This window comes from Chenopodium album, chromosome 26 (genome assembly GCF_948465745.1).
Source record: "Chenopodium album chromosome 26, dcCheAlbu1.1, whole genome shotgun sequence".
NCBI classification, from domain to species: Eukaryota; Viridiplantae; Streptophyta; class Magnoliopsida; order Caryophyllales; family Amaranthaceae; genus Chenopodium; species Chenopodium album.
The window spans coordinates 1,318,082-1,334,327 of record NC_137859.1 but is presented as its reverse complement, the minus strand read 5'-3'; the positions used below and the strand labels follow the sequence as shown (position 1 = coordinate 1,334,327).

At 34.5% G+C, this 16,246-nt stretch overlaps 2 protein-coding genes across 2 annotated transcripts; one reads left to right on the top strand and one right to left on the bottom strand.

Moving 5' to 3' along the window:
• Positions 1-3,701: 3,701 nt before the first annotated feature.
• Positions 3,702-7,492, top strand: LOC145616565 (putative inactive receptor-like protein kinase At3g56050). The gene is made up of 9 exons (XM_081671318.1): positions 3,702-4,145; positions 4,256-4,394; positions 4,734-4,805; positions 4,925-5,068; positions 5,202-5,342; positions 5,538-6,034; positions 6,112-6,302; positions 6,409-6,541; positions 6,670-7,492. The coding sequence occupies exons 1-9, from the start codon at positions 4,049-4,051 to the stop codon at positions 7,266-7,268; spliced, it is 2,013 nt and encodes a 670-aa protein (XP_081527444.1). The 5' UTR covers positions 3,702-4,048; the 3' UTR covers positions 7,269-7,492.
• A 1,168-nt stretch (positions 7,493-8,660) lies between these two features.
• Positions 8,661-11,426, bottom strand: LOC145616566 (pentatricopeptide repeat-containing protein At2g30100, chloroplastic-like). The gene is made up of 2 exons (XM_081671319.1): positions 10,229-11,426; positions 8,661-9,630 (listed from the first exon to the last, which is right to left on the bottom strand). Exons 1-2 carry the CDS (start codon positions 10,961-10,963, stop codon positions 8,857-8,859), a joined length of 1,509 nt encoding a protein of 502 aa, XP_081527445.1. The 5' UTR covers positions 10,964-11,426; the 3' UTR covers positions 8,661-8,856.
• Between the last annotated feature and the right edge of the window lie 4,820 nt (positions 11,427-16,246).

The following is a 16,246-nucleotide window of genomic DNA, read 5'->3' as shown; positions in this document are numbered from 1 at the left end:
AATTAATTAATGATATGTTTAATGATAAAAAAAACATTAAATATATTAATGATAGTAAACATATTAATGAGGGTATTAAAGTAAATACACATTTTGTACATAACTTTGTACATAGTTTTGAGGGTATGATTGGTAGTACACTATTCCTAAGAGAATGTTTCTACTTTTTATAAGGTAGGGAAAACTAAGCATAATAAAGATTGGTAAAAAAACTAAAAATAGCTTGTACTTGTAACTAGCTTGTAAGTATCATAAATACATAATAAAGCTAACATGATTTTTTCGGAATATATAGGACATAAATCACAAGTATTAATTTATGCAATACGAAGTATTAGTACGTACCGACTATCAACTATATATATGATGGTCTATACTCTATATGTCCTATTTTAATATTGATTGAATTCGAAACAACTTTTCTAAATTAAATCATAGGTGTCTTGAACATCACAATACTATTAGATATTAATTCGCATACTTGTATTAGACACTATTTGATACTGACGATATGAATTTGAGTGTAATTTGTACAACTTATTTCAAAACTGGTAAAATTGATCACTTTTCAATCACGGAGATTAACTACTTATGAGTATGTGCCCCCTACACGCCGACTCGTGTTACATACCCGACCATAACATGTATATCAGTATATGGAGGAACAAGTTCATTATTATAAGGTCACTATATAATGAACGGGGCAACAATTTTCGATCAGAATGTAGGCAAGCTTTAAGTTCACTCATATCTTTTTGATGAAGTGCAAGACAATCAAGCCTAAATAAGGTCACACCACCGCTTGTCATCTTCATAAGTAAGGCAATATTTTCACTTCAATTTAATCATTCAACTCATTAATGTCGACCCCATTTCTAACACTTTTTTTTAATGTAAGATGGCAAATGTAAATTAAATGCATTAATATATACATCACCTTTTCTACTGTATGAAATTAAAGCAACAACCTCTGTTCCAAGGAACATTCACGTGGAAATGGCAAAATAAGTGAGTTCCTAACGTAAATATTGTACTCCTAAGTACAAATTACTGTTACAATTGCCTCAATAATACACATGTAGGAATTTAGTGCAAGAACCTATTCTCATTTAGTAAACTGAACTGAATTGATTAGAGCTGAACTAAACTGAATATTTTATGAGAGAAGGAAATTAAGAAATGAACTGAAAATAAGCTGAAGATAACAGGCCCTTTATATAGTATAATGCTGTAGCAATAGATTTATATAATAATGGGGATCATTATTATGTGTAACAAATATATGTATCCTTTTTGTTTTTCTATTATTGACTTTAATTTTGAGTGCTTGGGCTGATGGAGTGATGGTCCATGCACATGATTGTTTTGGTAAGGCTTTAAATGTTGAATACTTCGTATAATGTAATAATGCTTATACAAACAATTCTTACACAAAGCATATTAATTTGAATAATTTCAGGACCTTTATCTATTGATTCAATATTAAATTTCTACTTAGCTTAACAAAATACTTCGTGTTTTTTTTTTTATTATACTCAATTCATGTCACTTTAATATGAGTACTAAACTTAAAAAAATTTCTCAATATAATAGCATAATAGTCCTTATTTATTACGAGTAGTTAACAAGTATGCACTAATGTCATAATGTCGATGTCACTATGATAGTAGACCTACGAAAATTAAAAAAATTTCATGATAATCAAATAATTTCACTTAATATATACACTATAAAATGTCATATATACAGAGTACGTAGTTAGCTTGAAACAAAAAATATAGCTTCTTACTAAAATGAAATAAAAGGAGTTTTTATTTGTTGTATATAAAATACAAGACACGACACCAATTATCCTCCATAACATATCTCTAATTTTATCGTAGTCAAGAAAAGAATTTGTAATTCAGATATAAGAATTTATAGCTTAAAAAAGTTAAACTTATATAAACCAATAAAATTAAATAAACCAATGCGTCCATGGTCAAAAGTTGGCAGATTGTAGCGTCAAAATGAGCCCCAAATAACAAATTAAGGAAAGAGTTATGGAAATGCTGGATCATGTGTTTTGTGGAGGGGAAATTTGGTAGTCGGCGCAAAACATGGAAATATACGTCAACGGACTTTGCTCAGAATAGAATTGGAACATTTTTTAAAGGCGGCAACCGGCTTTTTAAAACTATATTTAATCAAACATTCCCTTTCTTCAATCATTTTAATTACCCGGTTAATCATGTTTAGACCTACAAGATCTAACTGAATTATCATAATTACACATTTAAACTGCTTATTAATCATTCATGTAGCAATTGTACTCCGTAGTAAATATGGAATATTTCTTAGATTTTAACTCCTGCTACAATGCAGCCATCCATGCACATCAGTAAAAATTGCAAATATCATGACTAATATAGTGCATTAATATTTCTCCCTTTCTATTTTCTTTATAGTATGGAATATACAGAAAAAATGTTTACGTTAACCTTACTACAAAATTTCGTTTTATTTTTTCATCTAATCACTTAAAGAATAGATGAAATGATACTCGGTTTTAAGTAGGGTAGAGTTTAAACGAAATTAATCTGCTTAGTTTGATTTATTTCGATTCAAAAAGTTAGCATTTGCCTTTATATGCTACTTGTTTACTTTATTATTACTTTATTAGTTTGATTGGTTAATACTGTGTTAAATTTTTCAAAAAAAAAAAAAAAAGTAATACTGTGTTAAAAAAAATATTATTCAAGTGATGCGGACATAATTCAAGAGAGATTATTATTGTCATCTCCTACGGAGTACTTAGTAGTCTGTACTCTGTAATATGGAGAATGTGAACAAAAAAAGATCGAGATGTGAGTGAATTTCTCATATAAATCTCTTATCAAATATCAATAATGCATTAAGTGATGGTCAAAGTTTGAATTTTAGAAGATGGTCTGAATGTCTGATGTCTACGTCTAAAAATGTGTTAAATGTCCATCACAAATAAATGTTATACAATCAAAGTTTATAAATTTTGACCTACTCGTACTATATAATATTATATGAAAAAACATTGCTTTAAAATGTGCAAGTAACATTAATTATTTTTGTTATATTTCATATAAAGTAAATATACGATATTTATAAAATACTACACATATTGTCAAAGTTATATTTCACTCGAATACGACTTCATAGTTCATATACTTCATACAATAAGTTAGTATGGAATCGTCAAACACTATTGGACGGACGGACACGTCACACCGATAAGCTAATAACACAATGTAGAGCATACAATTGGACTTATAGTGTAGATGGCGGCTTCAATAAGGTGCCAAAGGTGGGCTTAGGCTGACTAGTCGTCGGCAATGCAAAACCACACCCCCTGAATAATGAATAATGAATAATGAATATTGATTGCTGAATCAGACAAACTCAATGAAAGGAACTCAACTGCTCTTACTCAGTCTTCTTATATTTATTCACCTTCTCAGCAACCAGTAATTCAATTCGGTAATTAAACTCAGTAAATAACCATCAACTTTCTAAATGCTGCTTTTCAAACCAATTATTTAAAAAAACCCAGCTAGCAATCTAGCATACCATAAGAATCAAAATTACGCGGATTAATAACACAAAAAAAAAGGGTTAAGGATTAAATTTCTTTGTAAGTTTCTTCCTATTTTCTTTTTTCTAAATTTTCACGCATTTATTTCAATTTTATACTATTAGACCCACTTTTCAAAATTTATTTATTTCCCAGAACCCAAAAAATAAAAAAAAACCCAGAAAATGAAAGTACTTAAACTAGTCAAAATGCTAACCCCTCATTCATGGTGAACGCGTTTCTTCTGTTCTTCCTTTAATCCCTAATCTCTCTCCTCCCAACTTCAAATTTCAAGAATTTTGGTGAAATTTTGAAAAGATCTATTCTTTGTTAGTTCATCTAATTAAAGATTGAATTTTGCAACTTTTTCTTTGGAAGTATATGATTAAACTGAAACTGCATTCTTTGGCTGAATTAAACCTAGAATTTCTGAAAATTTCTGCTGTTTTTAAGTGATTGAAGATGAGAAGTAATTCGTGGATGTTTTATGGGGTGAATTTGATATTCTTATTTCATCTTCAGCTTCTTCTTCTTCCTTGTTCATCCCTTAATTCTGAAGGTAAAATTCTGGTTCTTTAAAGCTTATAATTTGATTTTATTTTCTGGGTTTCTCTAAGATTAAGCTGAAATGAATTGGGTATTTTATATTTTATTTTATTTATTTTACAGGGTTGGCTTTGTTGAAGTTTAAAGAAAAGGTGGTGAGAGATCCCTTTAATGCCCTTTCTAATTGGAGTGATAAAGATGGTGATTTGGATCATTGTTCCTGGTTTGGAGTTTCTTGCTCTGATGGCAATGTTGTAATTCTGTATGTTCTTTATCTCTCAATATTTTTTTCCTGCAATTTTCTCAATTTTGTCTGCATTTTGATTTTAATTATGTTAATATTTTGTTACTCAAATTGGTTAATTTTGTATCAATTTTCTGTGGTTTATTTTTAGTAAGTTAATTGGCTGTTACTGTTATTAGGGTTATTGAATTCTGAATTGTCTCCCATGATACTCAATTAGACAATTACTCATGTTTTGGTTACTCATTCTAATGCTTGTGATTTATAGATTTTTTTAGTATTTCATATCCCAAATTCCTTTACTTTGATGAATTTAAACCCTTAAAGGCTTAAAATCCAGTGATTTTCTACTTGCAGGAATTTGAAGGATCTTTGTCTTGGAGGAACACTAGCATCTGAACTTGGAAATCTATATCATATTAAATCCATGTAAGAGCATAAGCAGATTGCTTATTCCTTATAGTGGAGGCTTAAGTGTCAATTTATCTTGTAATCATCTGTTCCTCCTACTGATTGTTTTGGTTGGCTTTTCTACTTCTCATTCTCAGTATATTGCGCAACAATTCCTTTGATGGCATCATTGCGAATGAGATAGCTGGCCTGAAAGAACTGGAAATGTTAGACTTGGGTTACAACAACTTTAGTGGACCGATCCCTTCTAACCTCGGGAACAACTTTTCGCTGTCGATTCTGTGAGTAGATCCTATTATTATGGTTAAGATTATCACATGTTATAAACTTATAATAGTTGTTCTTTTTCCGTTTTTCTCTTTAGGGCCCTTCTGTTAATCCTTTGTTTTTGTCTCCCATTTGCATCTGATACAGTCTGCTGGACAACAACAATAATCTTGGTAGTTTATCTCCAGAGCTTAATCAGCTTCAGATGGTATCTGAACATCAGGTGGATGAGGAGTACCTACGTACTGTTGCCGCCGAGGAAAGCTGTAACAGTAAATCATTTTCTTGGTGAGAACCTATGAAATGACTTCATGCTAAATCTACCTGTTTTGCTATAGTTGAATTAGTAATTTGGGCACATGATTGACTGAAAGTGTAGTGCTTTTCAGTTACAATGTCGACAGCATAATAAACGTTCTCTCCTTTTCTTCAGGTCTTGGGAGATTACCTTATTCAATTATAACCTGTCTCTTTCTTTATCAGGTATACTTCCCGGCCGGATAATTTTGTTAGGAGGAGCTTGCTGCAAGTGCCTGGCTTTCCACTTCGGAGACCAAGGAACAAAAGGCCAGCTTCACCGACCCCATCAACTCATGCGCCATCTCCCTCTCCATCTCATTCGGACTCGCCATCTCCATCCCCTTCTCCTTTATCATCACCATCTCCATCACCATCGAGTGGAATCTCCTCACTGGTGCCTGCTCCTGCTCCTGTGATTGCAGACCCCCCTTCTCCAACACCAGCAAATCCTCCTGTTGCTTCAGTATCACCCGCGGCCCAGGCTGCTCAAGTCCCACATAACACTAAAAGTTCCAGGTCAAAGCATCATAAGGTTATTATTTGGGCCTCCGCTGCTGGTGGCTTGGCACTTCTGATGATATCAGCAGCTGCCATTATAATCTGCAGAAGCAGTAAGATAGGTACTGTGAAACCATGGGCAACAGGGCTCAGTGGACAGCTTCAAAGAGCATTTGTTTCAGGTATGATGCTTGATCACCTACACATCAATTACTATCGCTGTTGTAGCATATTTGTAACTGATATTTTTACACTTCAGGCGTGCCAAAGCTTAAGAGAGTTGAACTTGAAACAGCCTGTGAAGATTTCAGTAACATAATTGGCACTTTGAATGATGGGACTGTATATAAAGGTACTCTTTCTAGTGGCATTGAAATTGCTGTTGTGGCAACTTCAGTGAAATCTTCTGAGGAATGGTCAAAAAAATTGGAAGCCCAGTTTAGGAAGAAGGTATTAATACTGTGCATTGACATAAGCCAAAACTTGCTATTAGTTATTTAGTTGTATTAGGTGAATCTAATTTAATTTTGTTTATTATTTTTGCTTTTGTTTACAGATAGAAACATTGTCCACAGTGAACCACAAGAATTTTGTGAACCTCATTGGATTTTGTGAAGAGGAGAAGCCTTTTACTAGAATGATGGTTTTTGAATATGCGCCAAATGGAACTCTATTTGAACATCTACACAGTGAGTATCTTATCCAACCTCAATCTCGTTGTGAAACTTGAAGTAAAAAAGAAAAAAAAAAAAGAAACAAACATATAGCAACTCTGTTTTTTCGGCTCCTTTTTAACAAGTGAGCTCCTTATTTGCAGTTAAAGAAGCTGAACGCTTGGACTGGAAGATGCGCTTACGTGTAATAATGGGTATGGCTTATTGCTTTGAACATATGCACCAGCTGAACCCACCCATACCTCACAGAGACCTGCAGTCTTCATCCATATACCTATCAGAAGATTATGCGACCAAAGTATCAGATTTTAGCTTCTGGACTGTGGGAACGGTATCTAAAATGAGATCACCTTCCATGCATCTTTTGGAGGCAGCACTGACAGATATAGAGGGCAATGTCTTCAACTTTGGGATGGTTTTGTTAGAAATCATCACCGGTAGGATGCCTTACATGGAGGATAATTGTACTGTAGCAGATTGGGTTTTCGACTGCTTGGATAAAGATTACTTACCACAAGATATCATAGATCCAACATTAAGTTCGTTTAAAGCCGAGGAGGTCCAGAGATTGTTTTGCATCATAAAAGATTGTGCCCACCCTAATCCACAAGAGAGACCAACTATGAAAAATGTTGCCACACGCTTAAGAGAGATTACAGGGATGGGGCCTGATGGGGCAACTCCGAGGTTATCTCCTCTGTGGTGGGCGGAGCTTGAAGTTATGTCCATGGATGGAAGTTAGTAGGGTTAACTCCTGTAAGTAAAAGCCTAGAGTAATGTTTTTTTTTTTGTTTTTTGCATGGTTATGGCTTTCATCTCAAAGCCATGTTCATAGCCTAGAATATAATTCGAGTATAAAAACCAATACTGTAGCAGAGCTTTCTGAGACAGGTTTGTTAAAAGGACAGCGTGTGATTTTCTGTATATAAATGAGAAAAATGAGCTCTTTTGTCGGCTGCTTGGCCAGATCAGTGTCTCAATCTTAGACAATGTATTCTTTTATCCAATTTAAGCACATTCTTTGATTCCTCTACTAGATTTCTCTCTTGACCATGTGCTCTGAACTCGGACAGATTCGTGCTTACAATAGTTTGCGACAGGCTCTTAAAGCAAACTTTTAACTAACGCGGTTAAGTTATCCTGAACACAAGCTTTGTAGATAGTTTAATATCCAAAAGAGCCCTGGCGAAGGACCTTTTCAAATACACCTATGTAATACAGAGTAATATGCCATTGCTGACAATACAATTTGTGCTACTTGAATGCAGTATACCAACATAACAGATTAGGAAAAGGGAGAATTAATCTGTGTGTTATGTAAGAGATGCAGGTCAAAGTATGACTATTAAAAATGTGATGTCATATCTAATGTTGCCAAATATTCAAGCTAAAGGGTAATTAAATATGGAACCCAAATCAGAAGGGTTCTGTCAATTTGACCTTATCTTTTTGCCAGTTGAGGACTTTGTCATGGTAATTGATTAATCCATGAATTTTGGTTAATTTGGTGGATGCTTCATCAATTTCGTCTGACAGATTAATTATATCTTAAGCAAGATTATATTATTTGGTGGTTGATTAAAAGAGGGTATTTATATGGAGTAAAGTGGCAGATTGCACTACAATAATGTAAAGTGACTAAAACAAAGTTGCAGAATTTACACTTCGCATTAAAAAGTTAGTACTCTACCAACTTATCAGACTAAGGAATTAAATATGACAATGAAGTGTTTACACACAAGTATGACAATGAATAATCACCGCCCTTGAACAACCTAATCTCTCATGAGAAGGGTATGGGGCGAACTCAATGGGACAACCGAAAAATGAAAGATCGGGCAAAATTAGAGGAATAGCATTTGTGTAGAGTTGATTATGGACCAGGACTAGGCCACAGCAAAAGAGAGTTAGCTAATGTCGGCCAAGGCATCAGGCTGAACCACCAATTCAGGCCAAAAAAAGAACTATAATTTATATACAGCAAGATGTCTTCAAAAAAAAAAAAAATTATATACAGCAAGAAAAATCACCAGAAGGAAGATTAACATGTAAAATACTAGTCTTTATTCTTTGCCATCGTTCTTAACACATATAATCACAGGTAATATAGCTTGGTATTGTCAAGAACATCAACGATATACACATATATATACACATATATTGATATACATATAATTTACACACATAACATTCTAGGCATCAAAATTACAGTTTGTACCTTGATTCTAAAGTAATTCCTGCGCTCCCGGAACTCTCGGGTCATAGGATTCGACGTAAGCAAAATTTGCAAACACAAACATTTTGCGAGCAACACCTCTACCAGACACTACCTAAATCATCTTCACAATCCAAAGCTTATACTTCTTTATGTACATATATACGAGACAAGGTCCAATCAAGTCGGCATCTGACAAGCGCTTGCAAAGCCTTAGATAGATCTCTGCAGTCCCAGGTTGATGCATCTTTTTCCTGAGACCCTGCAGAACAGCAATTCGGTCCAATAAATCTGGATGCAATCCAGAATCAAGCATTTTGGCTAATGTTTCTGCAGCATCCACATAATTGCCTCCTTTGATATAGCCTCGGAGCAACCATGATAAAGTTTTCTTTTTAGATGAAGAGCTCGTAGCTTCTAATGTAGTCAGCAATCTAGAAACAGCTCCAGCTTCTCTTTGAGAGGCACAGATAGCTAAAACTATGTCATAGAAGTACCTCTCAACCTCCTTACCTAAAAGCTTCATTTCCCATAACTGTTTTTCAGCATCAAGCCCACGACCAGCACAGATATACATAGCAAGAAGCTTTTCATGAACTGAACTAAGCACTGAAGTATTTCCTTCCTTGATCAACCAACTTGAGAGTAGGATGCCTTCATCCAGAAGATCAGACTGATGCTTCTCAACAAGCCTAATATTTTCTTCATCTAACTCAGCAACAAGACCAGCCCTAGAAAACCCCTTCAACTTACGCAATGCTTTTGCTACTTCATTCAATTCTTTCACCACAGCTGTCATTGCAATGAGATAGCTGTACATTTCAGGATTCAATTCACTTTCCCTCAAGCGAATCACCAATTTAACAGCATCTCTGTAATCTCCTTTCTCCTAGAAGATTACAAACAGATCATCATCAAGAGAGTTACAATTATATGTTTTTGTTTTAAGGATAGACAGACACATACTACTTTACTAAAGAGTTTGTTGTTGTTTTGTTGGCATATTTAAGTACTCTGTAACAAATAATTTGGCACTGGTATATCCTGTTAGAACTCTAAAATAACAGGAAACATGAATCTAAAAAAAAAAAAAAGGCTGAAGCAGCAAGTAATTTGACATGGTGAGAAATCAATCACAGGAATAAAGCCTAATCGACCATGATACCCAAGCCTTGTTTTTATAGACAATATAACCAAGAATATACTTGATTTATGGCAACAATTTTCAACTAAAAACAAAAATATGAAGGTGATTTGATCACATAATGTTACCCCCAAAAAATTACAGAGTACATAATTCCATATTATAGACAATCACATATACTTTGTAAAAAACATCAATATTCAATGATAGTATGATTGTTGCAAAGTGATGATCTTACTTATGTTCATTCACCATAATCACCAAGCCTTGAAAATTACAAATAATACATAGCTAGCAATATGACAAATGTTTAATGAAGTTGAATATTAGAAGGAAATCTTACCATCATCTTCCAAGCAAGATAGCCAGCAGGGCCTCCCCTGTGTGTATCATCCACACCATCCTCTAAAGACATGATTCTGCGTCTCAGAACCTCCTCGACAAAAGAAACTGCTTGATCTGTCTTCCCCGAATCCCAGTACACGGAAATGGCCTTCTCCATCATGCTGAAATTGGGTTTCAGACCAACACAATCCATGTCAACCAAAAGATCAACTACTTCCCCAACTCCCTTTTCAGCTTCAATCATATTCTTAATCCACCCACACATGATTGACACCATCAACTCCATCATCTCCTTATCAACGCGATTCTCTTTCTTCAACCACTCAAACACCTCTAATGCACACCAAGAATCTCTCCCCTCTTGTGAAAAGTACACCAACATCAGCTGCAGCTCTCGGGCCGATAGCCGGTCATTCATTTCTTCAAGAACATCGGACGGTTCTCGGGCCATCCGTTCCAATTCTTCTATTGCCTCAAAGAACCCTTCACTCATTTCATCCTCATCCACACTAGTCAAAACCCGGTCCAACTCGACCGAGTTAAAAAGCCTAAACTCTCTGACTTTACTTCGAATTGGGACTATGTATTTCAGCTTTTTATCACTAGTTTGAGTAATTGAAACCCTAGAACATGCTTCAATCCTCAAATTCTTAAATGCAACAAGGTCTTGCCACCTAGGGTAAGATGATTCTATTCCATAGCTTAATGGAGCAAACCCAATAGCATTCACCATTTCCACAATTTCAAGAAAACCAAGATAACAACCAGCAATATAAATTGATAAACCCAGAAAACTACATAAAGAAAAATCCAAACTCGGAGAATTTTGGGCAAGAAACTGGAATTCTATTGAAAACCCAGTTGAAGATTGATGAACATAGGTAAATTAAATCATACAAATATGATAATTGCACATAAAATTATGCAAAAATTATCCAAAAAAGTGACATATTTAGATAATGAAACACCACCGACCAAAAAATACAAATTTATATAAAGATAGAGAGAGAAATGAAGAACATACCAACCATAAGCTAAGAAATGGTGAAGGATGAATTCAATCAGTTAATCTAATCACAAAAACTCCAATTTTCATGCCCATCAACTTCCGGCAAGAGTCAAAAGAGTGGAAATTGGAGAAATTAAAATTAGATAATGTAGTTTTCTACAATTATATTATGCGGTTTGGTTTTGTTTTTTTAGTTCGTTTTTATTGGTAGAATGTATGTAGACCGTAAACGTGGGCTAATTGGAGCATACTATATCCCTACCTCTACTTGGACAACTTGGTAATGGATTTTTTTTGCTTGAAGTAGACCTAAACATGAATTGTGTAACCAAACTTGAGCTAAAACCTAAAAGGAAAATTTGTCAAAAATAAGCCAACCTTTGCTTGGTTAGCTCAAAATAAGCCAACCTTTTAATTAACTAAAAATAAGTCGATCTTTACAGAGTACTTTCTCAAAATGAGTTATGACCTGCTGGATTTCAAGGTAACCGGGTGTTTGGGGAGGAAGTATATTTCAAGGGTTGTGAGACAAAATAAAATGTCTCACAACATAAAATAATATAGCAAATGTACTAGCAAGAGGGAGAAAGGAAGAGAGAGTGAAAAAAAGGTGAGGTAGGACCCACTTTTGGAGTCAGAAATGGTTTCACGTGCAAAAACGACAAAAAAAAATTGGGACCACAACTACTGAGAGTATATTTTGTACCACTGAGGATTTTTATAAGTACCACTAAAACCACATTGAGTACCACTGGGAGTGTATTTTGTACCACTGAGATGTAATGGTATTATTTGACAACCTAATTAAACATTTGAACCTTTTTTTAAATACCACTAAAATTATATTTTGTACCATTGAGAATGTATTTTGTACTACTGAATCTAAAATGACAAAATTTAAATCCCGCATGAAATGACCAACCTACCCCTGCGAGACACTTCTAAATCTCTCTCAACCCTCCGTTATATAACCTCGTGTTTGGGTTATTTATGCCACATGTCACAGTACAACTGGCTCTTTTTAAATTTAATTAAAATAATTATTAATTTTTTTTTTTTTTAAAATACCCCTCCCCTAAAACAGCAGTTAGACCCCTTTCGTAGACCACCGCAGACCACTGTTGCCGGTGACAGACTAACAACCTCCCCTTACTGCCCAGCCCCTCTACCGTCGACCACTTTCTCTCTCCCCTCCCACCAACCACCACCAATCCTAGCATCCACCATCTCCTTTTCCCACTGCCGACAAACCCCCATATACCACCAGTCCCTTCCTCCCCTTCCTACTGTATGTCGATCGATCTCGCCTATCCCTAAACAGGGGCGGAGGGAGGGGGGACATGGGGGGACAGCTGTCCCCCCACTTTTAAAAAAAAAATTCAGAATTTTCTATTTAAAAAAAAAAGAAAAAAAAAAACAAATAAACAAAACTTACGAAAGACAAGTTTACCACAATTCCACAAAAGTCTGACAAAATCAACTAACCAAGCAAGCATAGAAATAAAAGTGTGAAAGTGACAGGAGAGTGGTAGAAAATTATGGGATGACATCATATCAAACAAAAAATATAAAACAATAAAAACTTACTAAAAGACAAAACAAATAAAGTTAAAAAGTATAAAGGTTATTTTTATTTTTTAATTAAGCTTTCTTGACTCTCGTACAACCCAATTCGGCAATTCCCACAATTGACGAGTGACGACCACCTGACTGCCGGACTCCGAAGTACGACGACCGCGGACGTCGACGCTGCCGCCACCACCGCACAAGCATATATTGTGAAAGACAAATCTCTTTGGATTTTTCCCCAATTCATTGTAAGTAACTTATAATTTTAAATTATCCCTTCAAACCCTAAATCTTATTTTAATTAATTGTTTAAGTGCTAATTTTTTAATTAAGTGTGAATTTTTAATTGTTTAAATTCTGAATATTTTTTTTTAAATGGTTGATTGTTTGTATTCCAATGTTAGGCTAGGGTTCTCAATTCTCAAATTGTTCACTTTATAAAATTATAACTTGTTATTTGTGTTAAATTGATTGGTAATATTGATTGTATGACATGATGGTAATTGAATTATTATTGATTCATTGTTTTTATTTTTATTGATTTAATTAGGACATGTCAAACAATTCACCTAATTCAAACAATTCTAAGGGAAAACAACCCGATCTTCAACAATTCTTGTTTAAAAGAATGAAATCTCAAGGACATGAACCCACTTCATTTTAGTTGTGAAATTTTAACTACAAAACTATCTTTGCGTTTATTTTTTTTATTTAAATATTTTTGTCAAATGATGCAATGTTTAGTTGTCGTCCCCCCGGTTATATATTCCTGGCTCCGCCACTGTCCCTAAACGCCAGCCAAAACCCCTCCTAACACTGGCTAAACCCCCTCCCTTTACCGCATTTTCCTTTCCCCACGCATAGACACACCCCAACCCCTTCTCCATCCTCCAGTCCTCCTTGATGAACACCAGACGAGCCACCGAAAACAACCACCACTTGTTGACGTTGTGGCTTTTCTTGCTCACCATCGTCATCAATTACCGCCCAAGAAACCCCTTGCCGGAAACATGTTAGCTCTCTCGGTTCAATCCCTTTCTCTTCCGGAGATAGTCGGCGACAATGAGTAAGTGTTGAAGGCGATGACCTGGCTGGGAATGGGTGGTGAGGGTTTAAGGGTGTTTCGTTTGCTATGGTGGTTGGTTTGGTCAGTAGTGGTGAGTTGGGATTGAAGAATTTTTTTTCAAAAAAAAAAATAAAAAAATAAAGTCACTGGTTGAGCAGGTTCAAGGTCATTTGACCTAATTAAAGATAATACCCCTAAAAGATCGACTTATTTTAAGTTAATTAAAAGGTTGACTTATTTCAAGCTAACCAAGCAAAGGTTGGCTTATTTTTGACAAATTTTCCAACCTAAAATTGTTCTATATAGTAAGGTCTTAAACAAATTAAATTAATAATGAGGTTTCAAAAAGAAAAAAAAAAACTAAATTAATAATGAAAAACATTTTAATAAGACTGTATTACCATCATATGACTACTTTTGTAAATAACATGTGATTTTATTTCAATTTCTCTTTCCCTTTTGTCCAACTCGCCTACAAAGTGGTTGTAAGCAATTTTATCTAAAAAGTTATAATTGAGAGTTTAATCAATTTATCACGCTGACTAAGTAACATCAACACACCGTTAAAGTCATCATTCTTGAAGGAGTTCCATATAATCTTTGTTATTTGCACCTTAATTTGGAAGTCAATAGGCGGAGCAATTTACAGCTTGATTGCAATGAAGTAGTCTTGCTCTCACTAACATTTTCATTAATTTTTAATACTTGTATATGTTTGAGTTCTAAACTAAATAAGATAATTTGAAGGACTCTTGCAATCCACTTAAGTTATTTTTATGTAACATTTTTTTTTAAGGTGTAGAGAGATTCATAAAGGCAAATGATGCAAATGAGATTTGATCTCAAGTCTTGACTTTAACCAACTAATGTATTTGATCATCCATAATTGTTTATGTTGATCTTAAGTTTTGATGATGACTCAAGGAACCTAAGCAAACCCATAAGGGCTTTAACTTTTGTCTATTAGCTTTGATGTGTTGGTTTTATATGCAACGAAGTTCTAGAGTCAGAATGGAGCATGGAACAAGGTCAAAGGAAGAGCTTTGGATGAGCATAGAAGACAATCAGAAGCCAAGTTCCTTGAGTGAGGAACTGAAGCTCCAGAGTCGAAGCTTCACTGAGTTCCAAGGAGTCTATTGTATCTTTATTGTTTATTTTAGGCTTCTTGTATATATGTTAAGTACTTTGATAATTGATAGGATTTTAAGTGGATTTAATTTCAGTTTATAAAGATTTTATTTTCCTTTGTTTAAAGAGATTCTATTTTATTTTCGGAAAATTATCTTTTAAAACTATCCTATTTATTTAAAGATTTTCTGTTTTAATTTTATCCTAACATTTTGGAAAATCTGACTTGGTAAAACTGATTTTGAAAACGTCTCTTTACTGAGTCAAAGAGGTTGAGAAAATAAAGGAAGCAGTAAACCACTTCCTTGTAGTGTGCTTCAGCTTGCTGCCCAAGCATACACGAAACTACACTTCCTAATTTTATGGAAGTTGTGGTGTAGTGGGAGTTAAGGCAATCGTAGGTTCTTTAACTGATTTTCTCTTGTATAAATAGGATTAGTTTTCTGTTTTGAAAAGTACACTTGAGCATTACAATCTTCTAAGCTTTTCGAAAAGAGTCAAAAATCCACTTAAGTCCTTGAGTGTCTTTGTACTTAGCATCTTAGAGTTTTAATTCGAGTTGTATTGGGGTAGAGTTTGGGTAAACTCTAGAGTGTTTAGATTGCTTTGAGTGAAGCAAGGAGAAAGAGAGAGATTTGAGAGCTCAACTGATTGAGGGATCAGTTGAGGGGGAACTTAAGTTCGTAGAGGAACTTGAGTTTAAAGTCTTAATTTGTAATAGGTTGTTTGCCCTATTATTATTAAGAATTGAGTTTAAAATCCCTTGTGGTCGTGGTTTTTCTTCTTGATTAGGGCCAAGAAGTTTTCCACGTAAAATCTCTCTTGCACTTTAAAGTTTTTGTTTAAGTTTCTTTGAGAATTCCGCATAAATTACCCTAGTTCCTCCACAATACAATTCACCCCCCCTTCTTGTATTGTTCATTCGAGTCAACAGTTTATATATCATTATGATTGTGAGCCCTCGAGTTATGCTGATTGGGGGAGAGAGAGGACGGATGTAGACGAGATTTGTTCTCAAGTCTTGATTATCACTCCTCAAGACTTTAACTAACTAAGCTAATTAATCATTCATAATTGTTTCTATATCAAATTGTGAGCCCTTACATTTTGTTGGTTGGGGGTTTGGGGAGAGGGGGGAGGTTTATAATTTGTTAGTTTAATTCATAACTAAAGGTTTTATATATCCAACATCTTACCCATCAAATTAAAGTTTGGAACCAAACAAAGCATTATCAAACTATATT

Bases quoted from the DNA above. Each gene is read 5' to 3' on its own strand.
- LOC145616565 (XM_081671318.1), top strand. From the start codon at position 4,049: ATGAGAAGTAATTCGTGGATGTTTTATGGGGTGAATTTGATATTCTTA. The intron at 4,806-4,924 runs GTAAGAGCATAA...TCTCATTCTCAG, and splicing joins CTATATCATATTAAATCCAT to TATATTGCGCAACAATTCCT. The intron at 6,542-6,669 runs GTGAGTATCTTA...CCTTATTTGCAG, and splicing joins TCTATTTGAACATCTACACA to TTAAAGAAGCTGAACGCTTG.
- LOC145616566 (XM_081671319.1), bottom strand. From the start codon at position 10,963: ATGGTGAATGCTATTGGGTTTGCTCCATTAAGCTATGGAATAGAATCA. The intron at 9,631-10,228 runs GTAAGATTTCCT...GTAATCTTCTAG, and splicing joins ATCTTGCTTGGAAGATGATG to GAGAAAGGAGATTACAGAGA.